Raw genomic sequence first — 16,344 nt, forward strand, 5'->3', positions numbered from 1 at the left:
CAGGTCGGGGTCGAGGACTGTATTAAAGTCCCCACCCATAATCAACTTGTGCGAATCCAAGTCAGGGATTTTCCCCAGCAGCCTTTTGATGAAATCTACATCATCCCAGTTTGGAGCGTAAACATTCACTAGGACCACCTTCACCCCCTCAAGCTTGCCCCGGACCATGAGAAATCTACCACCCCCATCTGCAACTGTGCTTTCCGCCTCAAATTTAACCCGTTTGTTAATCATGATCGTGACCCCTCTGGTCTTAGCGTCAAGCCCCGAATGGAAGACCAGGCTAACCCAGCCCTTCCGTAATCTAATCTGGTTCGCCACTTTCAAATGCGTCTCCTGCAGCAACATTACATCCGCCTTCAGAGCCCGTAAATGCGCAAACACACGTGTCCTCTTGACCGGCCCGTTTAATCCTCTAACATTCCAGGTGATCAGCCTGGTTGGAGGGCACCCTGCCCCCGCCCCCCCCCCCCGCCGATCAGCCATCCCTCTTCTTGGGCCCACCCCCTGCCCATGTGCCGCGCCTCCCCTGGTCCGCCTCTTGGCAGCTCCCACCCCCGACCCCTTCCCTGTTACCTGGTTCAGTTCCCTCCCTCGTCAGCAGATCATCTTCCCCCCCCTCGCCCCCCCAGCAACAACCCCTTGTAACCTAACCCCTGACATATACTGACTGTATACACACCCCCCACCTCGCTACCATTGACTAGCTCAAAGCAGCTAGCCTGGTGGGTGGCTCTGAACTCCGGCGCCACCATGTCTCACACCTATTGTCCCCCCGCTCCCCTCCCCCCCGCCCATCAACACCACCTTCCCAGAACAGCCCTGTTCAAGCAATCGCTCTGGGACCAAGACAGAGAGAAAACCAACAAAGAACATAGCTCGCCCCCACCATAGTGCAATTCAAACTGTGTAATGAGGTGGGCGCTACCACCCACCCCCTCCCAACATTCCCAGAAGAAGAAAAAGAAAGCAAAGAGAACCCAAAGAGCCCCCCAGCACCCAACAACTTAAACTTAAACTTTAACTTTGGCTTTAACTTTAAAACTTTCAAACAGGCAAACACAAACACAAGAACACCCCCAATTTTAAGTAAAAGAGCACGCCGAATGACATCGCTAACACGAAGGGCAATCTGCGAACAAATGCAAACATCCCTTAATACAGTCTAACTTGAGTCCATGGGTCCTCAGTTCGGCACCAGTCCATGCCCCTTAGTGAAGTCCATTGCTTCCTCTGGGTCGTCAAAATAATGTTGCTGTTCCCGGTATGTGACCCAAAGCCATGCCGGGAAAAGTAGCCCGAACTTGACCTTTTTAAACAAAATCTCTTTAATTTGCCTGTAGGCTGCCCTCCTTCTGGCCACCTCCTGGCTCAGATCCTGGTAGATGCGCAGGACACTGTTGTTTCATGAGCAGCTCTTCGTGCTCTTGGCCCACTGTAGAACTCGCTCCTTGTCCACGAACCTACGGAACCTGACCACCATCTCCCGCCCCCCCCCCTTCGTGGCTGCCTCGCTTGCACTCTGTGTGCCCTGTCCAGCTCCAACGGACGCGGGAAGAAATCATCCCTCACCAGCTTCTGCAGCATGTCTGCCACATATGCCGTGGCATCCACTCCCTTGGCCCCCTCCGGGAGCCCAATGATTCTCAGATTCTGCCGGCGCAACCTGTTCTCCAGGTCCTCAAGCTTGTCCATCAGCCTTGATTGCTGCTCCTTCAACTTACTAATTTCCACGTCCGCTACCGTTTGGAAATCCGCCTGCTCTTCCACTGTCTTCTCCAGTGCCTGGATCTTCTTATCCTGAGCATCCAGCCTCTGGTCAAGTCGCTCCACCGCTTTCTGGAGCGGTTCCAAATTATCCTGCTTCAGTGCTGCAAAGCTCTCTTTCATGACCTACAGCATGTTGTCCAGTGCTGTCTGGACCGTCCTTTCCGTGGTCCATTCATCGGCCATCTTTCCTCCCACTTGAGCTTCCACACCACCTTTGTTCAGCCCCTTCTTCGCCTGTTTTCGCTCCCTTCTGCTCCTTAAGTCCATACAACACTGTATGGGTTCAGATCTAGAGTGCTATTGTTTTTCACTCCACCGCTCAAAAGTTCAAAAAAGTCGGGGAAAAAGGTCTTAAAGTCTGACCGGAGCGAGAGCCACCAAATGTGCGACTTACTCACTCATAGCCACCACTGGAAGTCCTCTCCTCTGGAAATTCTAAAGCCTGCATTGCTTACCTGCTACAAGGGTAAAGCTATTTCCTTACAGCTGGAAAAGAAGAGGGAGGGTCCAGTTGTGTTGGTCCACATTGGAACCAGAAACCTAGAGATAGAACTAGAAATTATGTTCAGCTGAGCGAGCTCGAGAAGTAATTATCCAAATTTTTTAAAACTGTATTGTAACATGAGCCATGCACCAATGGGCATAGGGAAAACAGATCAAAAGGTTAAATGTGTGGCTGACAGAGTGGGAAGCAGGGATTTCAGTTCATTGGCCACTAGCATCAATACCGGAAAAATACAGAATTCTCCACGTAAACCGGGCTGGGACCAGTCCTGGAGAATTTAATAACTAGGGCAATGAACAGGGTTTTAAAGTAATGAAGTAGGGTGGGACAATTCAGAAAAGCGAAATTCAAAAACCATTCTATTCCATTCAAAAGCTAAAGGCACCAAATCTGAATGCATGAAACATTTGCGACAAATTTGATGCATTAATGATGTAGATGGGAATGAATAGGTTTTATCTAATAGTCATTATAGAGAAACGGTTGCAAAGTGACCAAGGAATGGAACTAAATATTCCCTGGCACGCATGACTTTTAGAACAAGAACAAAGAACAAAGAAAATTACAGCACAGGAACAGGCCCGTCAGCCCTCCCAGCCTGCGCGATCCAGATCCTTTATCTAAACTTGTCGCCTATTTTCCAAGGATCTAATTCCCTCTGTTCCCCGCCCGTTCATATATCTGTCTAGATGCATCTTAAATGATGCTATTGTGCCCGCCTCTACAACCTGCGCTGACAAATCGTTCCAGGCACCCACCTACCTCTGCGTAAAAAACTTTTCACGCACATCTCCTTTAAACTTTCCCCCTTTCACCTTGAAATCATGACCCTTTGTAATTGACACCCCCACTCTTGGAAAAAGCTTGTTGCTATGCACGCTGTCCATACCTCTCATAATAGAAATAGAAAAAGGAGGTAGCTCTGAATAAAGAATGGCATAAAGACAAGAGAGAGAAAGCATCGAAAAAAAATCAAGAATTAGAATGAGAGGGCAGCACGGTGGCGCAGTGGGTTAGCCCTGTGGCCTCACGGCGCTGAGGTCCCAGGTTCGATCCGGGCTCTGGGTCACTGTCCGTGTGGAGCTTGCACATTCTCCCCGTGTTTGTGTGGGTTTCACCCCCACAACCCAAAGATGTGCAGACTAGGTGGATTGGCCACGCTAAATTGCCCTGTAAATTGGAAAAAAATGGTACTCTAAATTTAAAAAAAAGAAGAAAAAAAATTAGAATGAGGGTGGGTGAAACTAAGAATCACCATGGGGCAGAAAGTGGTGATGGAAGTTATTTATTGGCTCCCTAACATTAGTGTTGGACACAGTATAAATCAGATTAGAGGTACATGTTCTAATGGTAACACAGTAATCGTAGGAAACACTAATTTTCATATGGACTGGCAAACCAAATTTGTATTAATAACATGGAAATAGATTTCTGTTATGTATCAGAGGATATATCCCTGCTGATGGGACATCACATGATCTGTAGTGACATCAGCAGAAAGTGTTTTGCGCGGGCTTCAGTTCTCCATTTTAGATTGTATGAGCAACATCTCCTAATAAAACCTTTCATCGTGTTTGTAAGAAATTCAAGTGTGTGAAGCCTCCATATCTTTTCTCTTTGCAGCACTCAGGGATATAACAATTTCTAAATCAATATGTCATGCCAAGAACAAGAATAAGGAGCAGGCTATTGTTTTGACAAGTTTAATAGGGTGATCAGACTCCTCTCTTTGTCCCATTCCTGAGTTATTATAATAGGTTTGATTTTAAAAGGGAGGTGATATTGCCAATTTAATATATATTTAAATGTGTATGGCTTGCTGCAAGAAATAAACCAGCCAGGTTCCTTAAGTTAAAAAGTAGGTAGTTTGATTGCTAAAACTCACTCAGGTAAATATGCAGAAATGATTAATAAAAAAGGTTTAGAAAGTTCAAATATGTCCAAGTAAAATCAAATGCAAAAGCAACACTCATACAATCCCCCAAGCATGCAAAAAAGGAAAACTCTGTGAAGTATCAGATATTAAACGTGGCTAAGTAACAAGTAAAGTCAGAAAACAACATTCACAGTGTCCAGATGCTTGTTCACAGTCGAAGGCACTGGTCCACGATAGCTGCTAGTCTGGAGAATTTCACTGAAGTCAATGGTGTTCATTCAGAATTCTTCTTTAAGAACTCTCAGCTTGCAGCACTGAGGGCCTCTGGTGGGTCTTTCAAATCACATAGAGATTTAAGAATAAAGAAAGATGGAGTAGGTCCCATGGCAATCCCTCTGATTGTCCAGAAATCCAGTTTTTTCTTTGCACCCAAGACATGGCCTCTCTCTGAGGAATCCCCAGGAATTCTGATCAGGCGGAGACTCCCGCATCAACACACAAATGGGAATGGCACCAGGCGGTAGGCCGATCCTGAGTCTCTGGCCTCTCACTGCCGGTCATAATGTACTTCCCGCCCCGCAACAGGGGGAACATGCAAACACCTAATATGCATGTATTCAAATGCAATTAGCAAGGCTTTCTTTATTCTTCATGGGTTGTGAGCATCGCTGGCTGGGCCAGCATTTATTGCCCATCCCTGTGAGCATTTAAGATCAACCACATGGGCCTGAATTCACAGGTAGACCAGACCAGGTAAGGACTACAGATTCCCTTCCTTAAAGGACAGGGGTCTCAGAGCAGGTTTATAATCATTTATTCAGGCACTAATAGAGATAGTTCACCAAACAACTCTGTTGTTTACAAAAAGTGGTACATGCATATACCTTTTTTTAAAACATGTACACAGTTAACATAGAACAGTACAGCACAGAACAGGCCCTTCGGCGCTCGATGTTGTGCCGAGCAATGATCACCCTACTCAAACCCACGTATCTACCCTATACCCGTAACCCAACAACCCCCCCTTAACCTTACTTTTTAGGACACTACGGGCAATTTACCATGACCAATCCACCTAACCCGCACATCTTTGGACTGTGGGAGGAAACCGGAGCACCCGGAGGAAACCCACGCACACACGGGGAGGATGTGCAGACTCCGCACAGACAGTGACCCAGCCACAAACAACCTGGGACCCTGGAGCTGTGAAGCATTGACGCTAACCACCATGCTACCGTGCTGCCCGCTTGTTGTTGCTTAAATTTCAACCCATTGAGTATGCACCAACCCTCCGAAACAGTGCCCTATCAAGGCACACTACCCCACCCTTGTTAGGCGGCCTTCAGGACACGCGACAATGCAGAACCGCCGAGCAGAAACTTATAGCCACGTTCCGCACATAGGAGTGCGGCCTCGACCGGGACCTTGGATTCATGTTGCATTACATTCACCTCCCCCCCCCCACCTTCTGGCCTGGGTTTGCATAATCCTACCAACTGTCCTGGCTTGAGACAATTCACACCTCTTTAACCTGTGATTATCCCTCTCTCCAGTTGCTCTGTCTGGACCTGTAAAGACTTAATCACCTGCAAAGTCTCACATCCAAAGTATCATCTTGCATCTTTGACTATATATATGTTTCTGGAAGCCAACTCTTCATTCACCTGAGGATGGAGCTGTGCTCCGAAAGCTAGTGATTCTAAACAACCTGTTGGACTTTAACTTGGTGTTTGAAGACTTCTTACTGTGCTCACCCCAGTCCAAGGCCAGCATCTCCACATCATCAAAAACGTAAGGGATATGCTTAAATATATTCAAGCATTGGGAAGATTTGATCCCACATCATGTGGGAGCCTTTTTCATCTCATTGAAGAAAGTGGCTAAACAATTGAATTGACCAAAGACCATGTGGGTAGTGTTGGTTCAAACAAAGTTGGAAGGTAGAGCTAGTGAAATGTTTGCATCACTATCAGAGGAGGTATCTAGGAATTATGATGAGGTGAGGAAAACCATATTAAGTGCATATGAACTAGTTCCAGAAGCCTACAGGCAGAAGTTTAGAAATCTACGGAAAGAATCAGGTCAGACATATATAGAATTTGAAAAAAATAAGCAAAATCATTTTGATAGGTGGATAATGTGGTGATATGCCTGGAGATAATATTTCACGTATGCAGCAGAGTGACCTACCACCAGCAGGTGGCCATGTATGTAGCAGAGGGGCCTCCCACCAGCAGGTAGCATCAGATATAAGTCAGCGCAGACCCGGTGATCCTCAGAAGATTTTAAGACGACGTGAGGACAGTTGTGCATTGAGGTAGTGCCAGGGGAGTCTAATGAAACTCTATGATAACTTGCTCTGTATCTGATTGTTACCTTACCATGTGTGATTTAATAAAAATTGTGGTTTGGACAAGCCACCAGCAGTTCTGTAGATTCCTTGGTAGACACCGACTACAGCAGATAAGAGCATTAAAAATATATCAAACATACAACATTGTCATGAAATAACGGGCAGCATTCTCTGACCCCGCGCCGGGTTGGAGAATCGCCGGCGGGCCGTGCGAATCGAGCCACGCAGCCCCTATGCTGGGACGCGATCCTCCACAGAGCGGAGAATCGGCGCCATTGGGGTCGGCGTGGTTGGCGCGGCGCCGGTCGGGAGCCGCTCTACGGGCCACCCCCCCCCCCCCCCCCCCCCGGGTCGGGAGCCGCTCTTCGGGCCACCCTGCCCACCCACCACCCCCCGCCGTGATTCTCCGGCCCGAATGGGCCGAGAGGCCGTAAAGAAAAAAACCCAGTCCCACCGGTGCCGTTCTAACGTGCTCTGAGTCGGCAGGACCTCGGCGTTGAAGGATCCGGGGCTGCCTGTGAGGATGGGGGAGGGGGGTCCAACCCCAGGGGGGCCTCCGATGTGGCCTGGCCAGCTATCGGGACCCGCTGATCGGCGGGCCGGCCTCTCTGTTTCCCGGCCTCCTTTCTTCGCGCTGGCACCTGTACTCCTGCGCCATGTTGGGTTGGGGCCAGTGCGGACAAGGGAGACACCACGCATGTGTGGAAACCGCGCCGGTGGGACTGCGCATGTGCGGGTTCGCGCCAGATCCACTGCGCATGCGCGCATCCCCCAGCGCCCATTCCACGGCCGGATCAGCAGCTGGAGCGGCGTGAACCACTCCAGCGCCCTGCTGCCCATCTGTAGGAGCCAGAATCGCTGTTCCTGGGGCCATGTTGACACCGTCAAGAAACACGATGGCGTTTCCGACGGCATCAACACTTAGCGTCAGGATCAGAAAATCCCGCCCAACTTTTTTGCGGGGATTTATAGAGTCACTTCCCACAGTAGCAAGAACCCATGTGGAAGAGCAATGAGTTAAAACTGCTACACAGGCTGCAGAAATGGCCAATGATTTTGAATTGGTTCATAAAACAAAGTTTGGCTTTGACTTCAATTTTAATCTGTGAAGAATAGAAACTGGGGAAATGAGAAATTCACAGGTGATCAATGCAAGGGAGGTTTAGTTGATGTTAAGGAGAGTATGCCTCGGAGTGAAAAGGAAACCTACGATACTGGTAAAGAGAGGTGTAAAGCACGGTAGCACAGTGATTAGCACAGTTGCTTCAAAGCTCCAGAGTCCCAGGTTCTATTCCCAACTTGGGTCACTGTCTGTGCGGAGTCTGCACGCTCTCCCCGTGTCTGCGTGGGTTTCCTCCAGGTGCTCTAGTTTTCTCCCACAGTCCAAAGATTTGCAGGTTAGGTGGATTGGCCATGCTAAATTTCCCTCCGTGTCCAAAAAAAATGTTAGCTTGGGTTACGGAGATAGGGCGGAGGTGTGGGCTGAAGTAGGGTGCTCTTTCCAAGAGCCGGTACAGACTTGATGGGCCGAATGGCCTCCTTCGGCACTGTAAATTCTATGATTCTATATAGAACTAAAAAGTGTTTTCATTGGAATAAAGTTGGGCATGTGAAGTTGTAGTGTTCGTGACTAAAGGAAAGTACTGCGAAGACTGACTCGGTAAAACAGGATAAGCCATTGGAGCTCATTGAAGTGGGAGGAAAAACCATTATCCCAGTGGAAGAGGTGCAACAGAATGTACAAACTTTTCAGAGGTCAGTAGATAAGCAGGCACGTGAACTTTGTAAGGATTTTATTTGTGAGGGTGAGGTTTACTTGTGTATACAAGGTGGAGTAGGTAAGGAGATTAAGATCTTAAGGGATACAGGAATAAGTCACTTACAGCACTTAAGGTGCAGATCCAGGTTCTTTTGGTCTCTGCCTCCACCACCAACTCGGGCAGCGAATTTCAGACTCCCACTACCCTCTGCATAAAAAAGTTCTTCCTCATGCCCCCTCTACACCTTCTGCCACATATCTTAAATCTATGTCCCTTGGCTCTAGCATTCTTCACCAAGAGAAATCATTTTATCCTGGCAATAAGAACATAAGAATATAAGAACTAGGAGCAGGAGTAGGCCATCTGGCCCCTCGAGCCTGCTCCGCCATTCAATTAGATCATGGCTGATCTTTTGTGGACTCAGCTCCACTTTCCAGCCCGAACACCATAACCCTTAATCCCTTTATTCTTCAAAAAACTATCTTTACCTTAAAAACATGTAATGAAGGAGCCTCAACTGCTTCACTGGGCAAGGAATTCCATAGATTCACAACCCTTTGGGTGAAGAAGTTCCTCCTAAACTCAGTCCTTAATCTACTTCCCCTTATTTTGAGGCTATGTCCCCTAGTTCTGCTGTCACCCGCCAGTGGAAACAACCTGCCCGCATCTATCCTATCTATTCCCTTCATAATTTTAAATGTTTCTATAAGATCCCCCCTCATCCTTCTAAATTCCAACGAGTACAGTCCCAGTCTACTCAACCTCTCCTCATAATCCAACCCCTTCAGCTCTGGGATTAACCTAGTGAATCTCCTCTGCACACCCTCCAGCGCCAGTACGTCCTTTCTCAAGTAAGGAGACCAAAACTGAACACAATACTCCAGGTGTGGCCGCACTAACACCTTATACAATTGCAACATAACCTCCCTAGTCTTAAACTCCATCCCTCTAGCAATGAAGGACAAAATTCCATTTGCCTTCTTAATCACCTGTTGCACTTGTAAACCAACCTTCTGTGACTCATGCACTAGCACACCCAAGTCTCTCTGAACAGCGGCATGCTTTAATATTTTATTGTTTAAATAATAATCCCGTTTGCTGTTATTCCTACCAAAATGGATAAACTCACATTTGTCAACTATCTCTTCCCCTCAATTCTGTAAACTCAATTAAGTCACCCCTCAGCCTTCTTTGTTCCAAGGAAAATAACCCCAACCTATCCAATCTCTCCTCATAGCTATGCGTTTCTAGCCCTGGCAACATTCTCTCCAAAGCAATTATGTCCTTCCTGTAATGTGATGACCAGAACTGCACACAATACTCCAGTTGTGGCCTCACCAGTGTTTTATACAATTCCAACATTATATCCTCACTTTCATATTCTATATCGGTGCCAATGAAGGGGAGCATTCCATATGCTTTCTTTACAACCTTGTCTCCTTGAACTGCTGCCTTTAAGAACCTGTCTACTCGTACACCAAGATCGCTTCCTTCATCCACCACTCTTAATATATTCCCATTTATTGTGTACTTCCTATAATTGTTTGACCTCCCTAAATGCATGACCTCAAACTTCTGTCAAATTCCATCTGCCACTTTTCTGCCCAGTCCACCAACTCATCTACATCATTTTGGAGATTGTAGCTATCCTCTACACTGTCCACCACTCAGCCAATCTTTTGATATCTGCAAATTTCCCAATTGGTGCTCCCATGTGTATGTCAAAATCATTAATATATAACACAGACAGTAAGGGCCCCAACACCAACCCCTGTGTAACACCACTTGAAACAGCTTTTAAATTGGAAGGGCAGTCATCAACCATTACCCTTTGTTTCCTGTTCCTCAGCCAACTTTTCACCCCATGTCACAAACAATTTTATTGAGGTATTTTAGGCATATAGAAAAATTGACATTGTACAGTACAAAAAATAAAGTCAAGACACAAATTAAACATAGTGCAAACCACGGCTCTGTTCACACACGGACCTGCCTCAATATCCCCCTACTCTACCCTAGCCCCCCCCCATCCCCGCTGTTGACCCCTCTCCCCCCCATCCCCTCTGTTGACCCCTCTCCCCCCCATCCCCTCTGTTGACCCCTCTCCCCCCCCATCCCCTCTGTTGACCCCTCTCCCCCCCATCCCCTCTGTTGACCCCTCTCCCCCCCCATCCCCTCTGTTGACCCCTCTCCCCCTCCCCCTCCCCCCCCCCGCTGACACTTACTCCTCTGCAAAGAAGTGAATAAATGGCTGCCACCTTCGGGCGAACCCCAATAGCGAACCTCTCAAGGCGAACTTGACTTTCTCCAGGCCAAGAAAGCTCGCCATGTCCGATAGCCATACCTCAGCCCCCGGAGGGCTCGCCCTCTCCAATAGCCATACCTCAGCCCTCGGGGGCTTTGTGTCCCTCCATGCTAACAATATTCCTCGCCGGGCTACCAGGGAAACAAAGGCCAGAACGTTGGCCTCTCTCTCTTCCTAGACTCCCGGGTCGTCTGAAACCCCAAAGATTGCCACCTCCGGGCTCATTACCACCCCAGTTTTCAATACCCGGGACATGACATCTGCGAATCCCTGCCAAAACCCCGAGTTTAGGGCATGACTAGAACATGTGTACATGGTTAGCCAGCCCTCCAGCGCATCTAGCACACTTGTCCTCCAGCCTGAAGAATCGGCTCATCCGGGCCACCGTCATGTGGGCCCGGTGCACAACCTTAAACTGGATCAGGCTGAGCCCGGCGCATGTTGTGGTCATGTTCACTCTGCACAGGGCTTCTGTCCAGATAACGTTCTCTATCTCCCCCCCACCTCCCCACCCCAGAGCTCCTCATCCCACTTAAGCTTCAGGTCCTCTGTGCGTATCCTCAGCTCCCATTAGTTCCTTGTAGACATCTGAGACTCTACCCTCTCTCACCTCTCCCCTAGAAACTACCCTGTCCTGCCTCCCCTTCGGCGGGAGACATGGAAAGGACGGCACCAGTCTGCTACAAAATCCCGCACCTGTCAGTCGTTCCTTCTCGCCAACCCAAACTTCTCCTCCAGTGCCCTCATGCTCGGAAAGCTCCCTTCCAGGAACAGATCCCCCATCCTCACAATCCCCGCCCTCCTCCACAGTCGATACCCCCCGTCCATGTTCCCCGGGGCAAATCGGTGGTTGCCACTGATTGGGGTCCACACCGATGCTCTTACCTCCCCTACATGCCTCCTCCACTGGCCCCAGATCTGAAGAGCCGCCACCACTATCGGGCTGATGAAGTACCGTGCCGGCGGAAGCGGCAGAGGTCCCGCGATCAGGGCTGCTAAGCTAGTGCCCCTGTCCGAAGCAGCCTCCATCCGCTCCCAAACCCATTTCCCTATCATCGCTATGTTTGCCGCCCAATAATAGTTCCTGAAGTTCGGCAACGCCAGCCACCCCTTCTCTGTTCCTTTCAAGCATCACCCTCTTCACCCGCGGGAACTTCCCTGCCCATACAAATCCCAGAATAATTTTATTCAGCTTCTTAAAGAAGGACCGCAGGATAAAGATGGGGAGACACTGAAAAACAAACAAGAACCGCGGGAGAATCATCATCTTAACAGTCTGCAACCTCCCCACCAATGAGAGCAGGAGCGCATCCCACCTCCGGACCTCCTCCCTCACTCGTTCTACCAGTCGGGACAGGTTGAGCTTATGCAACTTGCCCCAGTCCCGTGCCACCTGAATCCCCAAATATCGGAAACTCTCCCCCACTAACCTGAACGGCAACCCCTTCAGCCTACTCTCCTGAATTACAAACAACTCGTTCAATTTACATTCTGAGAACCGGCCAAATTCCCTCAGGATTTCCATACCGTCCATCCCCACCATTGGGTCCGATATATAGAACAGCAGATGGTCTGCGTATAACGAGACTCTATGTTCCATTCCCCCGCCGGACCAGCCCTTTCCAGCCCCTGGAAGCTCTCAGTGCAATTGCCAGCGGCTCTATAGCCATTGCAACAGCAGAGGGGAGAAAGGGCAGCCCTGTCTTGTCCCACGGTGCAGTCTAAAGTATCCAAGGTTGTCCTGTTCATCCTTACATTCGCCTCTGGGGCCTGATATAATAGCCTAACCCAGTCGATGAACCCCACCCCGAACCTGAAACGTTCTAGTACCTCCCACAGATAATCCCACTCGACCCAGTCAAAAGCTTTTTCAGCATCCATGGCTACCGCTATCTCTACCTCCCTACTCTCCGGGGGCATCATAATCACATTGACCAGCCTTCTTAGGTTGGCTGCCAGCTGCCTCCCCTTTACAAACCCGGTTTTGTCCTCCACAATCACATCACACAAACACACAGTCCTGAATTCTGGTCGTCAAAATCTTGGCCAGTAACTTGGCATCTACGTTGATCAAAGAGATCGGCCTGTCTGACCCACAAGCCTCCGGGCCCTTATCCTGTTCCAGAATAAGTGAGATGGTGTCCTGCGACATCGTCGGGGGCAAACTCCCTCTGTCTCTTGCCTTGTTAAAGACCCTGACCAGCACCGGTCCCACTATCCCAGCAAATTTTTTGTAAAATTCCACCGGATACCCGTCCGGCCCCGGGGCTTTGCCCGACTGCACGACCTTCAGGCCCCCCCAATACCTCTTCAATCCTGACCAGGGCCCCCACGGGCTTTCACTTTCTTGGACAATCTGCCATGTGGTACTTTGTCATACGCCTTGTACACAACATCCACTCCACTACCTTCATCAAACCTCTTGTCATTTCCTCAAAAGTTCAATCAAATTTGAGGGGCAAGACTTTCCTTTAACAAATCCATGTTGATTATCCCCGACTAGCCCATGCCTTTCTATGTGACAGTTAATCTCTCTGGATTGATTCTACTAATTTCCCCACCACTGACATAAGACTGAACAGGTCTATAATTGTTTGGCATTTCCTTTGATCCTTTTTAAACAATGGAACCTTGTGTGTATTTCTCCAATCCTCCAGTATCTCCTCTGTATCTAGTGGGGATTGGAAAATCATCCTCAGCTTCTGCTATCTCCTCCCTGACCTCCTTCAGTAGCCTTGAAAACAATCTATCTGGCCCTGGCGGCTTATCAACTTCAAAGGATTTAAACCCTTCGAGTATTTTCTTTCTCTTTATGATTATCAGAGGAGTTAACCAATTTTTTTTTTTTTACCAGATATGCACTACCAAACGAAGTTCAATCAGATCAGGGATCCAATTTTATGTCAAAATTATTCAAGGAACAAAGAAAAGTACAGCACAGGAAGTTATGGATAGCTTGGGAATAAGAATGTTAACTCAACGACATATCATCTAGAATCACAAAAGACATTAGAAGGATGGCATTAAACTCTAAAAACCATGTTGAGGACCTATTACTCAAGATTATCCAGAGGATTGGGATAAAGGAAATCCATTTGTACTATTTACACCTGACGAATCAACTAAATTCAGTCCATTTGATTTCATTTTTGGTCATGAGGGGAGAGGACCACTTAAACTGATCAAAGAAAAATTGGTGAGACAGCTGTCGAAGACTTTGCTGTTGAACAATGTATCAAATTTTAGGGAAAGACTAACTAGGGCTGGGGAGTTGGTTAGGAAACATTGAAAATTGTCAGAAATTTGAAAGGAGGCAGATAAGAGATCAAAAATTCCTATTTGTGTTGGTGGGAGAAAACACTAGTATTACCAATGATAGGTGAAAAATTAAAAGTAAGATATAGTGGGCCTCATCAAATTGAAAGGAAATTGAGGGAGGTGAATTATTTGATAGGGACACCAGACCGAAGGAAGGAAAACTCTGTCATGTTAATATGCTCAAAAGGTATTTTGATAGAGAAGGAAAGAAGTGTTAGTCATTGTAACTCAGGGAGAAGATGATTCTAAATTTGATATTCCTCAAATTAAATTGAATGAGGAAGTATTAAAAAATTAGGATAAATTATTGAATTACCCTCTGGAGGAAAATCCGAATTATAGTCAGAGTTTAATGTGGAAACAAATTGGGAAGTACAAAAGTAATTATGCATGATGTAGATACAGGAAATGCTATTCTATTAAGCAGAGGCACAGGTTTCACGTTGTAGGTTTCATGTCGTATCGCTGGGTGGGTGGTTTCTGATTCACCCACCCCATCATCTCAGCGCCTGAATAATCCAGGTGCCATTTTTAAAAGCCGCCCCTGCACACAGCAAGTCAAAACATTCAAACCTAAGAAGCATACTGCCCTGGGGTTCCCTTCCCTTCACGCTCTTCAGTCCCTCACTGAAATTCACATCCCAGCACCACAAGGCAGTAATGAAAAAACTGGTGTGTAGAGTTGTCTGTAACTCTGCTCCACCCACAAGACATGGTGCTGCTCCAGCTCAAGTACACTCACCTCCGAGCTTCCCTCAGAGTTCTGCTCACAAGGTGCACACTTATTGATTCCAGTTGTGCATGATATCATCATGGGAGTTAAATATGACAGGAGGGTAGGATTCCAGGGTATGCAAATTTATCATGACGTTCCTGACATTGGGAAACGTGGGGGTGGGGATGAGAAAGAGAGAAAGAGAACAGAAGAAGAAAGAAGACAAGAGAGAGAGAACAGAAGAAGAAAGAGAAGACAGGAGAGAGAGAGAAAAAAAACAGAAATTGCAAACATGCCTTGCATGAGAATTACAGATGAAAGCTTCCATAATATAGATGAACTGCATCTGTTGCATGAGCACTTATGGGGAGGCGGTGGTGTAGTGGTATTGTCACTGGACTAATAAACCAGAGACCCAGAGTAACGCTCTGGGGACCCAGGTTCAAATCGCACTGCAGTTGGTGAAATTTGAATTCAATGAAAATCTGGAATTAGAAGTCTAATGGTGACCATGAAACGATTGTCATAAAAACCGATATGGTTCACTAATGTCCTTTAGGGAAGGAAATATGCTGCCCTTACCAGGTCTAGACTACATGTGACTCCAGACCCACAGAAATGTGGTTGATTCTGCCCCATCAAGGGCAATTAGAGATGGGCAGCCTGCGACGCTCACGTCTCCTGAACGATTAAAAAAGCCACATGCATTACCACCATTTGACAATCAGTTCATATGTAATGCTCACTTAAATAATAAATCAACAATTGTTTCTGTCTTTATTATTACATTGTTACATGGTTCAGTCTGCAGTGATGCATTTGCAACAGTTCATGAAGAAGGTTTAAAACTTTTCTTCATTTGCTATTAATACTTTCCTAACTTCATAATCAATTTGAGAATTGTTCAAGACACTTTTATATTGTATCACTTAGAAAACAATCACTGCATAGATTTCCTCCCCGTTGATATTTAGGTTCACATAGTATATAAACAAAGTAAACATAGATCCCCCCCCCCCCCCCCATTGTGTATATAAACAAAATAAAGATTGGTTTGTTAGTAGCTAAATGTTTTGCAGCATCAATATAATAAAGTGGCATCTGACCGAAGAAGTTAATTTGAATCTTCAATTTTAAAGTCCATTCAAACTGAAATATTATATCCCAGTATTGAAAATTTTAATTTCAGATAGCAACATAGAGCTTTGGCTTTTCCTTTAATAAACTGCATTTGGTAAATAACTGGCCACAAAAAAAATACACATTACCAGAAATAGTAAGATTTTTGATGTACCAATTTATAAAACTACTCTTGTCAATCGTATAAAATGTTCATTTAGTTTGCTGACATTTTGCTTAGCATTAACATTCTCAGAGGAAGCACATTCTCGATCCAAACAGTTGGATGGGTAATCATTTTATCCCATACAGATACTTCTTCTTCTGTAGAATCCATCCAGTCTACTGCCAGTCCATAACTCTTACCTATACAATAAAAATAATGGTTAATGGGATATTATAGTTTAACTTTGTTTAAAAACACACTTCATATTAATGACACGACTAAAATAGGATTGCCCCACTTATTGGGACAACAATGATACAGCACTTTCATAGAACTCCTCCCGTTGAGACTTTACATGAAATAAATAGAAGCAAATGTCACCGGAAGGAGAAAATTAAGATTATTATAGTGGGATGCACAAAATTTGAGTTGGGAGAGACATGACAAGATAAACAAC

At 46.6% G+C, this 16,344-nt stretch overlaps 1 protein-coding gene across 13 annotated transcripts in view; it reads right to left on the reverse strand.

Moving 5' to 3' along the window:
- Positions 1 to 15,353: 15,353 nt before the first annotated feature.
- The window catches only part of sytl2a (synaptotagmin-like 2a), a 162,634-nt gene continuing 161,643 nt past the window's right edge, over positions 15,354 to 16,344 (reverse strand). For all 13 annotated transcript variants that reach the window (XM_038818132.1, XM_038818131.1, XM_038818130.1 and 10 more), the window contains one exon: positions 15,354 to 16,087. In XM_038818132.1, coding sequence (XP_038674060.1) covers positions 15,939 to 16,087 — 149 coding nt within the window. In that variant the 3' untranslated portion in view covers positions 15,354 to 15,938. The remainder of the gene's footprint in view (positions 16,088 to 16,344) is intronic.

This window comes from Scyliorhinus canicula, chromosome 14 (genome assembly GCF_902713615.1).
Source record: "Scyliorhinus canicula chromosome 14, sScyCan1.1, whole genome shotgun sequence".
NCBI lineage: Eukaryota > Metazoa > Chordata > Chondrichthyes > Carcharhiniformes > Scyliorhinidae > Scyliorhinus > Scyliorhinus canicula.